This window comes from Populus nigra, chromosome 7 (genome assembly GCF_951802175.1).
Source record: "Populus nigra chromosome 7, ddPopNigr1.1, whole genome shotgun sequence".
Classification (NCBI taxonomy): Eukaryota; Viridiplantae; Streptophyta; class Magnoliopsida; order Malpighiales; family Salicaceae; genus Populus; species Populus nigra.
In genome coordinates this window covers 8,749,957-8,765,268 of record NC_084858.1, presented here as the reverse complement: position 1 = coordinate 8,765,268, position 15,312 = coordinate 8,749,957, and the positions used below count along the sequence as shown (strand labels likewise).

Below are 15,312 nucleotides of genomic sequence, written 5' to 3'. Positions count from 1 at the left end.
TTCAACTCCTGTAATTGGATCCTTGCTTGTATTTAGCCATGGAGAGACAAATAAACAATCTTCCTCTGGTGATAAATTTTTACTTCTTTGTGATTTTTTTGCCGAATGGACATTTAAATTCGAGTATGTTAAGTCATCAATTAATTGATTAGAATCACTTGGTTGAGAGAGAATATCTTCTGACTCACTCATAAGAAAGTTGGTAAAAGAGCTTGGAAAATTTGAATTCATCTACATTTAAAAAAAAAAAACTCAAGTTAAAACCTTATAAGAGAGTGTAAAAGAAGCTCACATTTAATGTCTAGCAATTTTTTAGTTTCCATACATGTGAATTAATAATAAGCATTGCCTCCTACTTATTCTAATATAACAATTTGACCATTTTTTGGAACTAAAAGAGAATTGATATACTGGTTTAATTGCATTTTCAACAAGATAAAATATAATTGACCTCAAATTAAAGCAGACAATCAAAAATAAATTTTAAATATGTCACTCTATAGTTTTATCAATATCAACTACCATTCTTAATTCCTCTCAATTTTATCAAAGATAACAACATAAATAAAAATTGTCTTCCTTAACCCATATTAAAAACATAAAATAACAAAGAAATAAAAATCATCACAAATATTAAATTAACAACAAAAGGTCTAAAAAATCAAGAGATATAAAAGAGAAAATAAAAAAAGCTTTTAAATAAGTATACCTTTTAATTTCAGCTAATTAACACAACCGATGTTATTAATTAACCGGAGAATAATTGATTCTTGTCTTTCTAAATTTGAGAGAAGGGTGAGACATAATACAAAATTTTAAAATCTATAAATTTTTTCCTACTGCATTTAAAGAAAAAAAAAAGAGTTGTTGGCTAACGGTTATAAAAATAACCGTTGGCCAACAATCATTTGTTTACTGTAGAAATAACTCTTCACGTATCAAATAGCTAAAATAGCTATCTGTTTGCCTCATGTGTTGGAGTGAAGAAATGGAAAAACAAAAGCTAAAATGATTATTTTTAACATTTGGCTCTTCATTTAGCTCTTATGTTGGAGATTCTTTTATAATTGGAGCTTTAATATACCTCTCATTTATATATATATATATATATATTCATCTCTTCTATTTTATTATTGTAATTTCTCACTTATTTTCAAATAAAAATATGATTTATTCAAGTTACTATTAAAAACTTTTCTTGATACTAATGAATTCATCTCAAGATATTTCCTGTTTAATAAAGATGATTTTGTAATGTAGCTTTAACATGCCTTTAAAATTTATTTATTTCTTTTTTCTGTCTTCTTTGCCCATTGTAATTTGCGCAAGTCCCATTTAACAATTTCTTTGAAAAATATTGCGTTTCTCATCAACAGTTACTTTATTTTCCAATCATGATATATTTCAAACTTTACTTGTCGCTGCGTTATTTGGCCATTTTCTATTTTCTTCTAAAATCTTTATTTACCTTTTCTATCTTCCCTTCTCTTTTCTATCTTCCCTTCTTTCTTTCTAGGTGATAGTATACAAAACGATGCCCTCTTGATAAACACAGAGATCACTTTATTTTGTTAATGTCTCTCCCCACCAAACGCTCAGCCACAGCCAGCGCCAGCACTAGTACAGCGAGCACTTCCGCCTCAAATAATTTCCTTCCAATGAAGAAGGCCAAGTCCCAGGCCGCCTCCGCCTGTTCTCCTCTCGACCACAACAAAAACGGCCTCTATCACTCTGACGATGTCGTCTTCGATCCTTCTTCCATGTCTCTCGACGACGATCTCAAGCTCGTCGACTACCGCACTCCTCCCGCCGCTGCTAATTTATCTCGCAAAAAAGCCACCCCTCCACAACCCGCTAAAAAGCTCGTAATTAAGCTCGTCAAGGGTAACAACTGCTCAATTCGCTTGCATGATTTAAGGGTTTTGCTTATATAAACCACTAAATTAATGTGGATAACATGTTGGTTGTGGAGAGTAGAATTTGTTTGGATATTGGGATCTCGGTACTGCATAGCTTAATTTGGTTGTTTGATTTCATTTTAGGAGTGAGCTAAGCAATTGTAAATAGAAAACCCTATGTTTTCTTTCTATTTTGGATCTGGGTAATTAATTGCAGTTCAATTAGCTTCTTTCGGAATTTGTTATTTGTACAAATTGCTGCTGCTAAGGATTTGCACCTTGGTTACATGAATTCTTTGTAACTTGGAATGATTCTATATTCTTTAAGGTTGGTTTTCTACATGTATACATGTTACGTCAAAAGCTTGGAAATATCTAGTATTGATTTTTTCATTCGATTATATGTCGGGGTAGCATCATTTCTTGTTCTCATTAACTAAGCTCTCCCTCTCAACACTTTTTCTTGAGCCCCCACTCATCTAGCTCAATTGTACGAGCTCATTATGAAAATAATTGTAGATTGAATGAATTTTAAGGAAATAATTTGTACACATTAATGCAATTCATGAATTGGCGTGTCATTCTTCTTTAATGAGCTATTTTCTTTTACTTCTGGTTTTTCTGTGATTATGAATGAATGGGGTTGGATTTAGTAGCAGTATTGAAATCTAGATTCTGGAATTACAAATCGTAATAAAATTTTGTGCCAGGTATGTTTCACCTTTAACTGATTTTATTTTTTTCGTGAAGCTAAACCAACTCTGCCTACAAATTTTGAGGAGGACACATGGGCAAAGTTGCAGTCAGCTATTAAGGCTATATTCTTGAAACAACCAGCTCCTTGTGACTTGGAGAAGCTTTATCAAGTATGTACTCCTATGTTTCTTTCTCCTTGTGTGATCCCTACCCTTGTTTCAACTCAATGTAGCAATTTGTCAATGCGAATGTGGTTTTTATTGGTTTTGGTATTAATCATCCTGTTTTTTTTTAGGCTGTCAATGATCTTTGTCTGCATAAGATGGGGGGAAATCTCTATCTGCGTATTGAAAAAGAGTGTGAAACACATATATCTGCAGCATTACAATCCTTAGTTGGTCAAAGCCCGGATTTGGTGGTCTTCTTAAAGCTTGTTGAGGAGTGCTGGCATGATCTCTGTGACCAGATGTTGATGATTCGTAGTATAGCCTTGTATCTGGACAGAACATATGTGAAACAAACTCCAAATGCACGTTCATTGTGGGACATGGGTTTGCAGCTTTTCCGAAAACATCTTTCTTTGTCTCCTGAAGTTGAGCACAAAACTGTCACCGGCCTCTTGCAAATGATTGAGAGGGAAAGGTACTTCTAAAAACTAAGATATTAGTCTTAACATATGTTTCTGGTTTCTAGTTTTCTGTCAATGGGTTCCACATGTCTGGGGAACTTTAATGTCCTGTATGTGTATGGGGTGCTTTAAATTTCTTTCAAAGCTAATTCTACAATTAACTGAGCTACTATTAAGAGTCAAGTTTGATGAACCATTGTCAACACATGTCTGGAATGCAGACTCCTTGCAATCTGTAAACTAAAGATATGCTTTCATTCTCCAATTGGATTATTAAATATGGAGTGACAAAAAATGAATTGTCAAAATAAGTGAAAACTAATCTGTAAATCAAATTGAAAGTAAAACATCCACTCTCTTTCCCATAGATTGGAATAAGGAAATTTTTTTTCTATTACGATATTGGAGGTCAATCATTGGAGTGGTCACAAATCTTGCAAATGAGAACTTTGTGACATTAGATTATTGGAGTGTTTTGAAGTATCATAATTTTTTTTCCTTCTTGGACACTTCATAGAGATCCTTTTCTTGTGATTGCAGATTAGGTGAAACAGTTAATAGGAAACCCCTTGGCCATCTTTTGAAGATGTTCACTTCACTAGGAATTTATGCAGAAAGTTTTGAAAGACCATTCCTTGAGTGCACATCTGAATTTTATGCTGCCGAAGGCATGACATACATGCAGCAATCAGATGTTCCGGATTACTTGAAGCATGTGGAGGTGCCTTTTGTTTCTCCTCTGATATTATTTGGGATTAAAGTAGTTATGAAAATCAATTTTAGTTTTAGCTACAGCTTTTATGTCATTTCTGTTACTTGATATTTGTTTACTGCTGGAAAATTTGATTTGTCACATATTCCTGCAGTCGAGATTGAATGAAGAACAAGATCGATGCAAGATTTACCTTGATTCAAGCACTAAAAAGCCACTAATAGCAACTGCAGAAAGGCAGCTACTTGAACGCCATATATCTGCTATTCTTGATAAGGTGCAAATGCCCTTTAGTTATAGATAGCCTCCTTCTAAAGAGCAATCTATTTGTGTTGCTTGAATAATTATTTGTCTCCCTGATCTGTCCAGGGGTTCATGATGCTTATGAATGGCCATCGGATTGAGGACCTTAAGAGGATCTACTCACTGTTCTTAAGGGTCAATGGCCTTGAATCATTAAGGCAGGCCCTTAGCATGTACATCCGAAGAACCGGGCAGGGCATTGTCATGGATGAAGAGAAAGACAAAGATATGGTTTCCTCCTTGTTAGAGTTTAAGGCTTGTCTTGATGCAATATGGGAAGAAAGCTTCTCCAAGAATGAAGGATTTTGCATCACCATAAAGGATGCATATGAGTATTTAATTAATCTTCGTCAGGTTAGTCTATCGCTCTGTTGGTTTGATCTTAATTGGTTGCAGTACTAGATCCTACTATTAACATGTAAAAGTAAGCTTATCACCTGTGTGCTGCATGGGATTACTTGAAAATCTTATTAAAAATTAAAAATATCCTTAAAAAAAGTAATTGAAATTTTCTAAAAGAAGAAAAAAATGAACTTCTTTTTTGCATCCAATTTACAGTAGATTTCAGATAATCAAACCCCACAAAAAGTTGGGTTCAAATCTATTCTAAGCTTTCACCATTGTCATGTTGGAAGAAAATGAAAGGACAAATAAAATAAAAGGTCAATGATGATGAATTAGGAAAGTAAGCAATAAACAAGTGAATGACAATGCATACCTTTTAGAAAGACCAAGTGGAGAAAAAAATATGAATGAAACTAGCCAGAAAATGGTAGGCTTGTTCATCTTTTTGTTACATGCATCCACTGATTATGCACTGAACTTTTTTGTTAAAAGCAATTATTAGATCTTAAAAGTTATGCAGGTAAGAGAGGTAAAATGAGAGCCATTGAACTTTTCCATGAATGTCCTAACTCTTTTGCTTAAAACACATGAAATGTAATAAAGGCAGGCTTAAACATATTTGTTAAGAAATGTCACCAAGTTTCTTATCTCTTAGTTTGCAGATTTTCTGAAACTAAGACAAAGCTTCTCTGGGCTTCAGACATATCTGAAGTATTTGAATGGTGGAATTTTCAATATTTACATACCTATCTGTAGTTAATGGTAGAATTTGCAATAAAAATGGAAATATTAAATTGATCAGAGTTGGATTAAGTTTTCTTTAAATTTAATTGTGCAGTTATTTGCACTTGCAGTGTCATTCACCAAAATGACACATCATGAATTGTCAGAATCAGACTAGTGTTCAATCAAAATTGATATTGGGATAATATGCTAGTCTTCTATCAAAGTGATGCATTAATAATATGCCTCTCCTTTCTGAAAATGTCCCCTGATATGATTTACCCTGTAATATCTTTCTTGAGATATCATAGGGTGAGATTCTCCTAGTATTTTGATGTAGCAGGGGGAGTAGTCTGTTCGATATTGCTCTCAGCTTCATTTAGCTGCTTTTGGTTCTTAACACAGTGTTTGGTTAGGGTGCTTGTCTTGGAAAAAAGAAAAGCACTAGCCTCTTTGTAAGGGCACCACTTTGTTTTTGGATCAAAGCAAGGTACCCCTTTGTTCAACCAAAAGCAAGGCAACCCACTGTTGGGTCTGTTGAGTAAAAATATAATATTTTTAATACATAGCAGTTACCAAAAATTGCCTTTTTTGGTGTCACTTTCATTTCACACCTCAGCACACTAGCCACACAGCACAACTCATCAATACCAAACAGGCCCTGCAAATGCTTATTTATTGGTTGAGAAATGTTGCACTAGCTTATTTATTGGTTGGCAAATGTTATTGATAGCACTAGGTAAGTTAACTGCTAAGGGCTCTTGGAGCGTTGTATACTTGAACAAAGCAAGGCACATGCCTACAATACCTAATGTATGATAATTTATCTTTTCCTTTTTTCTTCTCGGTTTCTTGGGAAAAAAAACATCACGAATCATTATATCCTTTGCTTACAAAATATACCAAGTAACTGTACTATTTATAAGAAAGTCGTTAAAAGTGTCATCTTTTTTTTGTCAAACCACTGTAGATCATAAATTAAATCACGTAAATTTTTAAATAACAATCACATGCCCTTGTAAAACTTTATATGAAAAAGAAACAGGTGGCATCTTCACCTAGCCATGTGTTTTGTTTTTCAATCTTTTTCTGTGCTTCTTGAGCGACCTTTGGAATCCTAGTTGAAGGCGCCTCACCTAGGGTTTGAGAAGTGTTTTGGCCTCCTAGCTTTGTGTCTAGCGAGCACCAAAGTTGCACTTTTAACAACACTAGGGCTAGGTTTTGGGAAAATAGAGAATTTCTAGGTTTTTATCTTTATGAAGGGCTTCGGAATGTAGTGATCAGGTTGTGGAAAAGCTATGGCATAGAGACTAAATTGGCTCTTGCATGAAGTAAATATCTACCAGTGTCAGAAATTCCTTTGAAGATGGTATGTATAATTAGGCAGTAATTTTATCAGTTTAGAGCAAGTTATAGTTGGCCACTTTGCCAAGTCTGGTAACTCATCGTATTGTTGTGCAAGTAGCAAGTCAAATTGTGCATGAGTCTTCGTACATGTATAATAGAAAATGTCCTTGTCTATTATGTGTTTCTACTGAGTGGGTTTCCCTGTACTCATTGTTCCTTATGGAAAAGTACGATGCATTGCTCTTCAACTGGAAGTCCTTTCAGCATTTCTCATTATGCATGAAAGAGCCAAAATTTTCTAGAAACTTTTCATGTACATTTTTTTTATCCTTTGGAAAGGCCTCCCCTGATGCATTGCTTCCTTATAGATGTTAGAGGATATGCATGGAGTATTATCTATCATTGAATTTGGATACACACTGAATATTTGGGTAGAAAAAAGAAAAAGAAAGAAAGAAAAACTAAATCATTTGGAGTGCTTGGTCCTTGTTATTGCTATCCTCTTCCTGTTACTATTAATGGAATTATTCTTTTCTTCTTGGAAGAAAGGGAGGTGGAGAGGAGGTTGAACTATCCATGTTCTTTACCGTGGGAAAGGTGGTATTCAATAATTGAAATTTGTTTTGAGTTCTACAATATACTTGTCCAATGATCAGCCAAGAAAATTGTATTGGAAGGATATTTGGTGGTTTTTCTGTCTAATAGTCACACAATAGCCATGGGGAAAAACATTCCCCAACTTTTTTTTTTTTAACTCAGCTTTTAGTTGTTTTTTTGTGAGAAAATATAAAGAATCATGACAAGGGCTGGGCTATTTTGACACCTATGTTGGCTGCAACCACATAACAAGGCTAAGCAGCTGCTAAGTTAATGACCAACTGAAAAAATCCCCCCTAGTATTAGATTGTAATGTTAAAACAATTTCACTGAATTTATGGAAAGAGATATTTAGGCAATAATAGTAGATCAGTTGTGGGAAAAGAGATATTTAGGCAATAATAGTAGATCAGTTGTGGGATGGTCATTTGTACTCGTGATCCTCACTGCTCTTTTCCTTTCTTGTTTTTCTTCTTCTTTGTTCCGTTTCCGTTCCTGGGATTTATATCTGGCATATTATTAGATGATTTGCATGTATGCATAAACACAAGCAATGGAATTTCATGCAACTTCTATTCTTTCTGTGCAAGGAGGTTGTACACTTTCATTATGCTCTTATGATGATTCATCATCTGAGATTGACATGATGCAATGTGGTGATTTCTTGTTGAAGATATAAATAACATAACCTCACACTCCACACCAAAAGAAATGTATATTATTCTTGATAGTGCTGTCTATATTGTTCTTTTTTTTTAAAACTGTGTTTATGCTTACAGTTGATTTCATCATGGGAATGTGTATCCTTGAGGGTTCCTCTATTTATTGGCAAAACTTTTTTGGCACATGCTTATTTATCTAATTGTTAATGTCAATCTCAGATGATGAAATTCCATAAATCGTTGTTTTTCAGAGTGCCATGAGTTTTTGATTACTCAGTTGTCAAAATTGATTCTATAGTGTTTTTTTCAACTTCTTGCCTAAATATCCAATTTCGTTCTCCATTTGATAGAACCATCCTGCTGAGCTGATAGCAAAATTTTTGGATGAGAAGCTTCGTGCTGGGAACAAGGGTACTTCTGAGGAGGAGTTGGAGGGTACACTTGAAAAAGTTTTGGTTTTATTCAGGTTTATTCAGGTAGTCTTGGTGTTAAAGAAAGTATTTTTTCTGCTAGCTCAACAGATTTTCCGTTTCTATCATATTTCTGGTCTTTTGGGAAACAAAATGATGTTAGACACGTCTATCTTTTTTTTTCTTTCTTTTTGTTTATGAAGGGTAAGGATGTGTTTGAAGCATTTTATAAGAAGGATCTTGCAAAAAGACTGCTGTTGGGAAAAAGTGCTTCTATTGATGCAGAGAAATCTATGATATCTAAGGTTAAGCATGACAATTTTTACGAGTACATGTTTCACCAGGTAATTTTTTTCTATCAATCAAATTAATATGTTTGCATTGTCATTGCAGCTGAAGACTGAATGTGGCAGCCAGTTTACAAACAAGCTTGAAGGAATGTTTAAGGTCTGAACTATTTATTTAAGTTCATTCTAGATTCTTGTTTGTTCTATTTTTCTCATTGAAACTTCTAAAAAGGATGGTAGTGATGCGAACCTCGTGATTACATGGTCACACAACCCACAATTAAGATTGAGATTTGATTTTGGAAAGCTGAAAGAGATCTGATAGGATTGTGATACAATGGAAACTTGTCCTACAACACTAGCACTATTGGAATGAAGTCGAATGACACCACGAAGCTAGTTAATTTTTGACAAGTCAGATTCAGTTCGTTCAAAAACCAAAGAATGTAAAAATCTTCCTCATATTAAAACTGAAAAGTTCAGAAGTATTATTTATTAAAAGTTTTTTCTTTCTTTCAAAATTTAGGCTTTACATGTGTTTAAATAGTTTTGAGAAATTAATCCTAATGAATCTACTCTTGTGGGCTGAATTGATCCACTTAAAAAACTGACTCAAAACTTTTACTAGCAAGCCCAAACCATGATCCAAACAAGTTTTGGATCTTAGCTGAAAACCAAAGTATTAATTAAGCTCAAACATAGAAATAATAATGAAAACAACAAGTCTGAATAGTAGCTTGTTGATGCTGTATATAATAGAAAGAAAAACAAGAAAAAATATCTTAATTCACTAGCTTAAGTAACTTTTGGCTGAGATCCACCTTCCTAGATACTCTAGGATTGCTTAGCCAGCTTTTAAAGTCCTTTTGATGCTAGGAAATCTGATCTGAATATGAATTTAATTGAAGTTTTCTTTCCTTGTTGGACTAGGATTTCCTTCAGAACATGGAATACATTCTTAGAAATTCCTCTTTGTAGTCGCCCATCACTTTCCTTCCTTGACTAGGAGAATCAAATCTTTAGCATTAAATAATCATTCCAAGTCTAGGATTCAAATCTGACAGCCTCCTTTAGTTTCCTTGCATGACTAGGAAACTTCCTCCTTTATTGCTAAATATTCTTCTAAATAATAGGGATAATAATAAACGAATTTTCCTTTCAATTTTAGAAGAATATTTTGTTGATCCTTGTAAGAATTTCAATATCTTAATTAGCCCAAGCCAACTTTGGACCCCATGTGGCCTAAACCTATACTCATAATATAACCAAAATCAAACCTAGTACAAGCTCCCAATAAGCCTACTTTGCTGTCCAAATCAGACCTATACATGGGCTGACTTGATTTGACCGAATGAACCATCAAAGAGATTGGACTAATGCCATCATCATGCATAAACCAAGGCTAGCTAAAACTATCCCATTCCAAAAACCTATCATGGCCGAATGGAACACAAGCTAAATTCCAAGAAAAAACATAATTTTGGCCGAATGGCCTCCTCATCAAACTCAAGCACAAAATCGAAGGCCCTTCATGAGAAATCCATGGCTGAACCGTATCAAGTAGTTTATTTTTAGCCAATGGAATTTGTGAAGCTGTCATGCCTCCAAGAATGCATACATGACGGGACACTAACAAGAGGTGGTAATAGAACTGGTGGCTAAGATTAACATGGAGCGAACTTTATATCCCTCTCTCCCGCTTTCAGTTTTGCCGCATTGCACTAGTAGTGTAAAATGTCAGAACATGTGCTACGTTTGCCTTTTTCACAAGCATACCCAATCCCTCTAACATATCATGCATGCACACCTAAAAATGGAATTAATAGAAGACAAACAGTAAATGTTACCTTTAATTCTAAACAATGAGTTTGGTCATCTTGTGACTGTAACACACATTTCTTGACTGTTGCACGTGTATATAATTTTGTTGAAATGGTGCTTGATTGGACTTCATGAGAGTGACACAGGGTCATGTTATTACTTCGAGGTAGTTGATACGAGTGTTAAGAAAGGTAAGAGTATGAACTTAAGAGTCAATTTAAATGTAATGTACTAGTATAATGAGAACATTTGTTTTCCTGAGAAAGAAAATTTCTCTTGCAGTTTGATGCTGGTTTCATACATGGATTTTTGTTTATTGAATTTGATTTGTTGGGGAGCAACTGCTGCTTTGAATTTCTTATATAGCCCATTAGAAGTGCGTTCTATGCTATTGTGGGCTATTAAATCCTAATGTCTTCTCTTTTATTAATTTAGTAATGTCATGTGGGTGGGTTACCTAATGATGAAAATGGCTGCATATTTACTACTTTCTTTTTCTTGGTGTTACTTTTTCAGGATATTGAACTGTCAAAGGAGATAAACGAGTCCTTTAAACAATCATCTCAGGCCAGGACTAAACTTCCATCAGGAATTGAAATGAGTGTACATGTCTTAACTACTGGGTAGGTTTAGACCCTAATAGCCTGTATTTGATTGAAATTTTTGTATATTTAGTCCCTTATTTCCAACAGAAGTTTAATTTATGTTTGGTTGGTTGCTCTGCAGGTACTGGCCCACATATCCACCCATGGATGTCAGGCTTCCTCATGAGCTGAACGTTTATCAGGTATTGCACAAGATACTGATTTTTTTCTTTCCGTTTCCACCTACTAAAATATTGAGTAAACAATTGCCTTATGTGTAGGATATATTCAAAGAATTCTACTTAAGCAAGTATAGTGGAAGACGCTTAATGTGGCAAAATTCATTGGGTCATTGTGTGTTGAAAGCTGAGTTTCCGAAAGGTAAAAAGGAGCTGGCAGTTTCTCTATTTCAGGTCGGTCTTGTTTAGTTTTCAATGCATTGCTCTTTTGATGTCTCTTACTGTCATTTGTTTTTATTGATGCGACCTGCACAGGTGGATTTGTTCTAATAGCTTACCATCCTGTCCCTTCTATTCCAGACTGTTGTTCTGATGCTGTTTAATGATGCCCAAAAGCTTAGTTTTCAAGATATCAAAGACTCTACTGGCATAGAAGACAAGGAACTTAGAAGGACTTTGCAGTCTCTGGCGTGTGGAAAAGTTCGTGTCCTGCTGAAGGTAGGTGATGATTATATGCATCATGATTTTTGTGTGTTTGAGTTCTTACTAATGCTTATAAAATTGTTAAATGTTGGGTTTTCCTTGTCTCTTCCCCTTATTATTATAGAATTTATGGTTTACAGCTGCCCAAAGGGAGGGATGTGGAGGATGATGATTCCTTTGTGTTCAATGAAGGATTTGCTGCTCCACTCTATCGAATAAAGGTATGTCTGTTTCATACCTATCTATAGTAATAATAGCATGTTGTCTGACTGGCATAAGCATGGCTAATGCCAAGAGTGACCTTGTGAAGCAAGTGCTGTGCTTTTCCTTTGTTAGCTGGATTTTGGATGTTTAAGATAACAGTTGTTTGGGGATGCAGGTAAATGCGATCCAGATGAAGGAAACTGTAGAAGAGAACACAAGCACCACTGAGAGAGTATTTCAGGATCGTCAATACCAGGTTAACCTTCACTCAAGTTCCATTTTTATTAAAACAGTTTCTTGTGATGGACATTTAACAAAGTTGTGAACTTGCTGCTTTTAATGTTTGTAATAATTACTTAATATATTCCAGGTTGATGCCGCGATTGTCCGGATAATGAAGACAAGGAAGGTGCTAAGTCACACACTTCTTATAACTGAACTATTCCAGCAGGTAAATTTCCTTCTTTTTTTTGTTGTTAATGTTGTCATTGTCGTTGTCGTCTTGAGTAGAGATAATGAAGCAAGGAAGTGCTAGGATGTAAGTTATAAGCATATCTTCTCAATTTTTTTTTGGGGGAGGGGGGCGGTGGTGACCCCTGACCACCCTCTAGATTCGTCACTGGTCTTGAGCATACGCATAAGATGTATGTGACCCCCTGATCACCCTTAGGATCTAAAGTCTCAGGTTACTATCACATTACACCAACGCATGGTAGAGGTGGGTACCAGTGATCTCATTTTAACTTTATAAAACATCACCTGAATGTACCTTGATTAGTCAGTTTGATAGATGAACTGGGTGAGAAAAATGGGATGCCCAATTCTGAAACTTCCTTGCAGTGAATGGATGGATATTAATATTGATGAAAAAAAATTGTATGTTGTGAACAGCTGAAGTTTCCTATAAAGCCAGCTGATTTGAAGAAAAGGATAGAAAGCCTTATCGACAGGGATTACCTTGAGCGAGACAAGAGCAATCCTCAGATATACAATTACTTGGCCTAACACACTGTCACACCAATTGTGTCCTTGTAAATGGCACAGGAAACTTCTGTTCTATCCAAGGGGCAGATGTTCAATCCTGGTCAGATTAATGTACAGTATGTTTATTTTTGCTGCAATCAATACTGTAATTGTAAAGCGTATTCTGCCCCCTCTTTCGACACTTCCCTGCTGCTATTTGATCTTTGAGTCACTTGAGACAAGGGCGGAAATTGATTCAAACAAAAAAAAAAATGGAAGGAAAATAAGCTCTGCCAGTGGGTTATAGAAGTTTGGAGAGGTAAGCAGACAGACTGGCATTTTCACCAGCCATAAGAATTGGAGCATTCACACCTCAAAATGCACGATTAATGTTCAAATAGAGGTCAGTTTTATTCGTATTTTACGGCCGTATTAACAGCTCCTGTGTCATTTGAACGCTTGGTTCTCATGCTGCCCTTTGTTTTGTTTTTTGGTGCCTTTTGTTTTATCATCTTACATCAATCTAGTCCCACTCGTACGACTCCATTATCAGTATAGTCCCCAAACCTTGTAGCACCATCAATTTTGCCCTAAATTTGGTTGATATTAGACTGTCATCCATCCACCGGTAACAAGTAACCTATTTTTTTCCCATTTGCGTATGATCTCTCTGTGCTCGTTGTTTCCTCCCAAAGAGCCTTCAAAGTAGGTTTCAGTCAAGTCATAATTCACAACCGCTGTGGTGCCAAAATATCAGTAGATTAAGTTTTTAGGCGTAAAAAATGAATCTAACTCCCCCTCGTTTAGGGTATGTTTGTTTTGAGCTAAAGCTACAAGTTAGGGCTTGGGGAGAATAACAAGAATCAATGAGTGAAAATAATGTTTGGATTTGAATGGAATGTTTTTAATAAATGGATGGTAAGGCCATGTTATTATGTTCGACATAAAATCGACAAGATTCAGATAAAACTAAGAGGTTTGGAGCTCTAACTACTAGTGACTTCTAAAGTTAAACCGACACAAGATAATTCTGTTGTTTTTGTCCTGGTTAATGTGAAATTAACGTTAAATCTCTTATGGAATGGCGCTAAGGAAAAGGAAAGGAGGGTTTAATAGTTAAATGCCAAATATTGTTGAGGTTGTGCAGAAGTCATATTCTCTAATTATGTTATGAAGTCGATCAAGAATCACGTGCAGAAGTCGTGCCAAGTGCCCTACACTCTTGTACTATCAAAAGCTCTTACATCAATCAATCAGATGTTTCGATTGCACTTGTCACTGCAGCCATTGATTTTCACTCCTCCTGTCCCCACCCAAGATTCAATGCTTCTCGCCGGAGAGAGAGCTCGTCGCCGGAGAGACAGCCATTGTCTTAGTGGCCCAGCCCAGTCAGCCATATAGGTTCCATCAACCACTACTGTCAGAGGCTAATTGCAAAATGAACTCCCGCTTTTGCTCCCATGGAACAATCAACTAGTCCCCTCTTTCCACCCGCGCTACGCTGCGGGTACTATTTTAAATAAATTTTTAATCGTAACAGAAAAAACAACAATGTTATGGATTATATATATATATATATATATATATATATATATATATATATATATGTGTGTGTGTGTAAAATCCACATTTAAATGTGTCTAGAGCTACAGTGAAATCATCTTTTTACCATTTATCCTTTAATGTATAAAGTTTTATTTAAGAGGTAGGATGATCTTCACACACGATCAACATATCATTCTTGATTTGTTTGAGGACAACATTGTCTTTGTTTTTATAACATTACAATTACCGTATTGCTTTTTGAGAGTAAGCAATTAGAATCTTTGGTCCATGGACCGTATGATAATTTTAATTTTATCATGAACAATTGAATCACGCATGTACCTTTATTATGCAAATTTGCTAGTCTTGGCTTCAGGGGCTTAATTGTCATTTTTTAATGGTTTTTTTTTGTTATTGTTATTTACTTCCAAAGGCATTTTTGTTTTTGTTTTATATATAATTTTATGAATAATTGAGTTACTCCATTCCCCTTGCCATTTAATTTTTTTTTAGCTTTGACTTCAAGGGCTTAGATGTAATTTCATAAATTTTTTTTATTATTATTGTTTAGTCATTGGAGCATTTTTGGTTTTATGCACATAAAAAAAGGTTGTTGAAGTGTACGTGGCATGTGTCATCACATTAGTCGCTCCGCTGTCTTTGGGTGGCATGTGCATCCGATGACGATGATTGAAATCAAACTTCCACCATATCATTTGATGTGTCTCAATGTCCTCTTCTTCTCTGGGTGTCACATGTATAATAGTGAGGTCTGATTTGACGCTAGTTGGCTTTTCTTTATTTTTCTTTCTTTTTCTTCGGATTGTATGCTGACCATGAAAAAAAATTATATTAGCCCTTCAATTTCTTTTGATTCAGTCTTTGTTTTGTTTTGTTTTTATTTTAATTGGTTTATTTATAATGT

The 15,312-nt window shown here is 35.1% G+C and overlaps 1 protein-coding gene across 2 annotated transcripts; it reads left to right on the top strand.

Moving 5' to 3' along the window:
- Positions 1-1,432: 1,432 nt before the first annotated feature.
- LOC133699463 (cullin-4-like) lies at positions 1,433-13,084 on the top strand. Of its 2 annotated transcripts, XM_062122699.1 has the most exons (17): positions 1,437-1,884; positions 2,649-2,764; positions 2,890-3,236; positions 3,763-3,943; positions 4,089-4,211; positions 4,304-4,591; positions 8,262-8,387; positions 8,525-8,626; positions 8,715-8,768; positions 10,946-11,052; positions 11,156-11,216; positions 11,295-11,426; positions 11,553-11,690; positions 11,816-11,896; positions 12,055-12,135; positions 12,250-12,330; positions 12,771-13,084. In XM_062122699.1, exons 1-17 carry the CDS (start codon positions 1,575-1,577, stop codon positions 12,882-12,884), a joined length of 2,442 nt encoding a protein of 813 aa, XP_061978683.1. In that variant the 5' UTR covers positions 1,437-1,574; the 3' UTR covers positions 12,885-13,084. The 2 variants fall into 2 exon arrangements, 1 of the variants encoding a protein (XP_061978683.1); XR_009843278.1 differs by lacking the exons at positions 12,055-12,135; positions 12,250-12,330; positions 12,771-13,084 and having other exon boundaries at positions 1,433-1,884; positions 11,295-11,394; positions 11,508-11,690.
- The last annotated feature ends 2,228 nt before the right edge of the window (positions 13,085-15,312 follow it).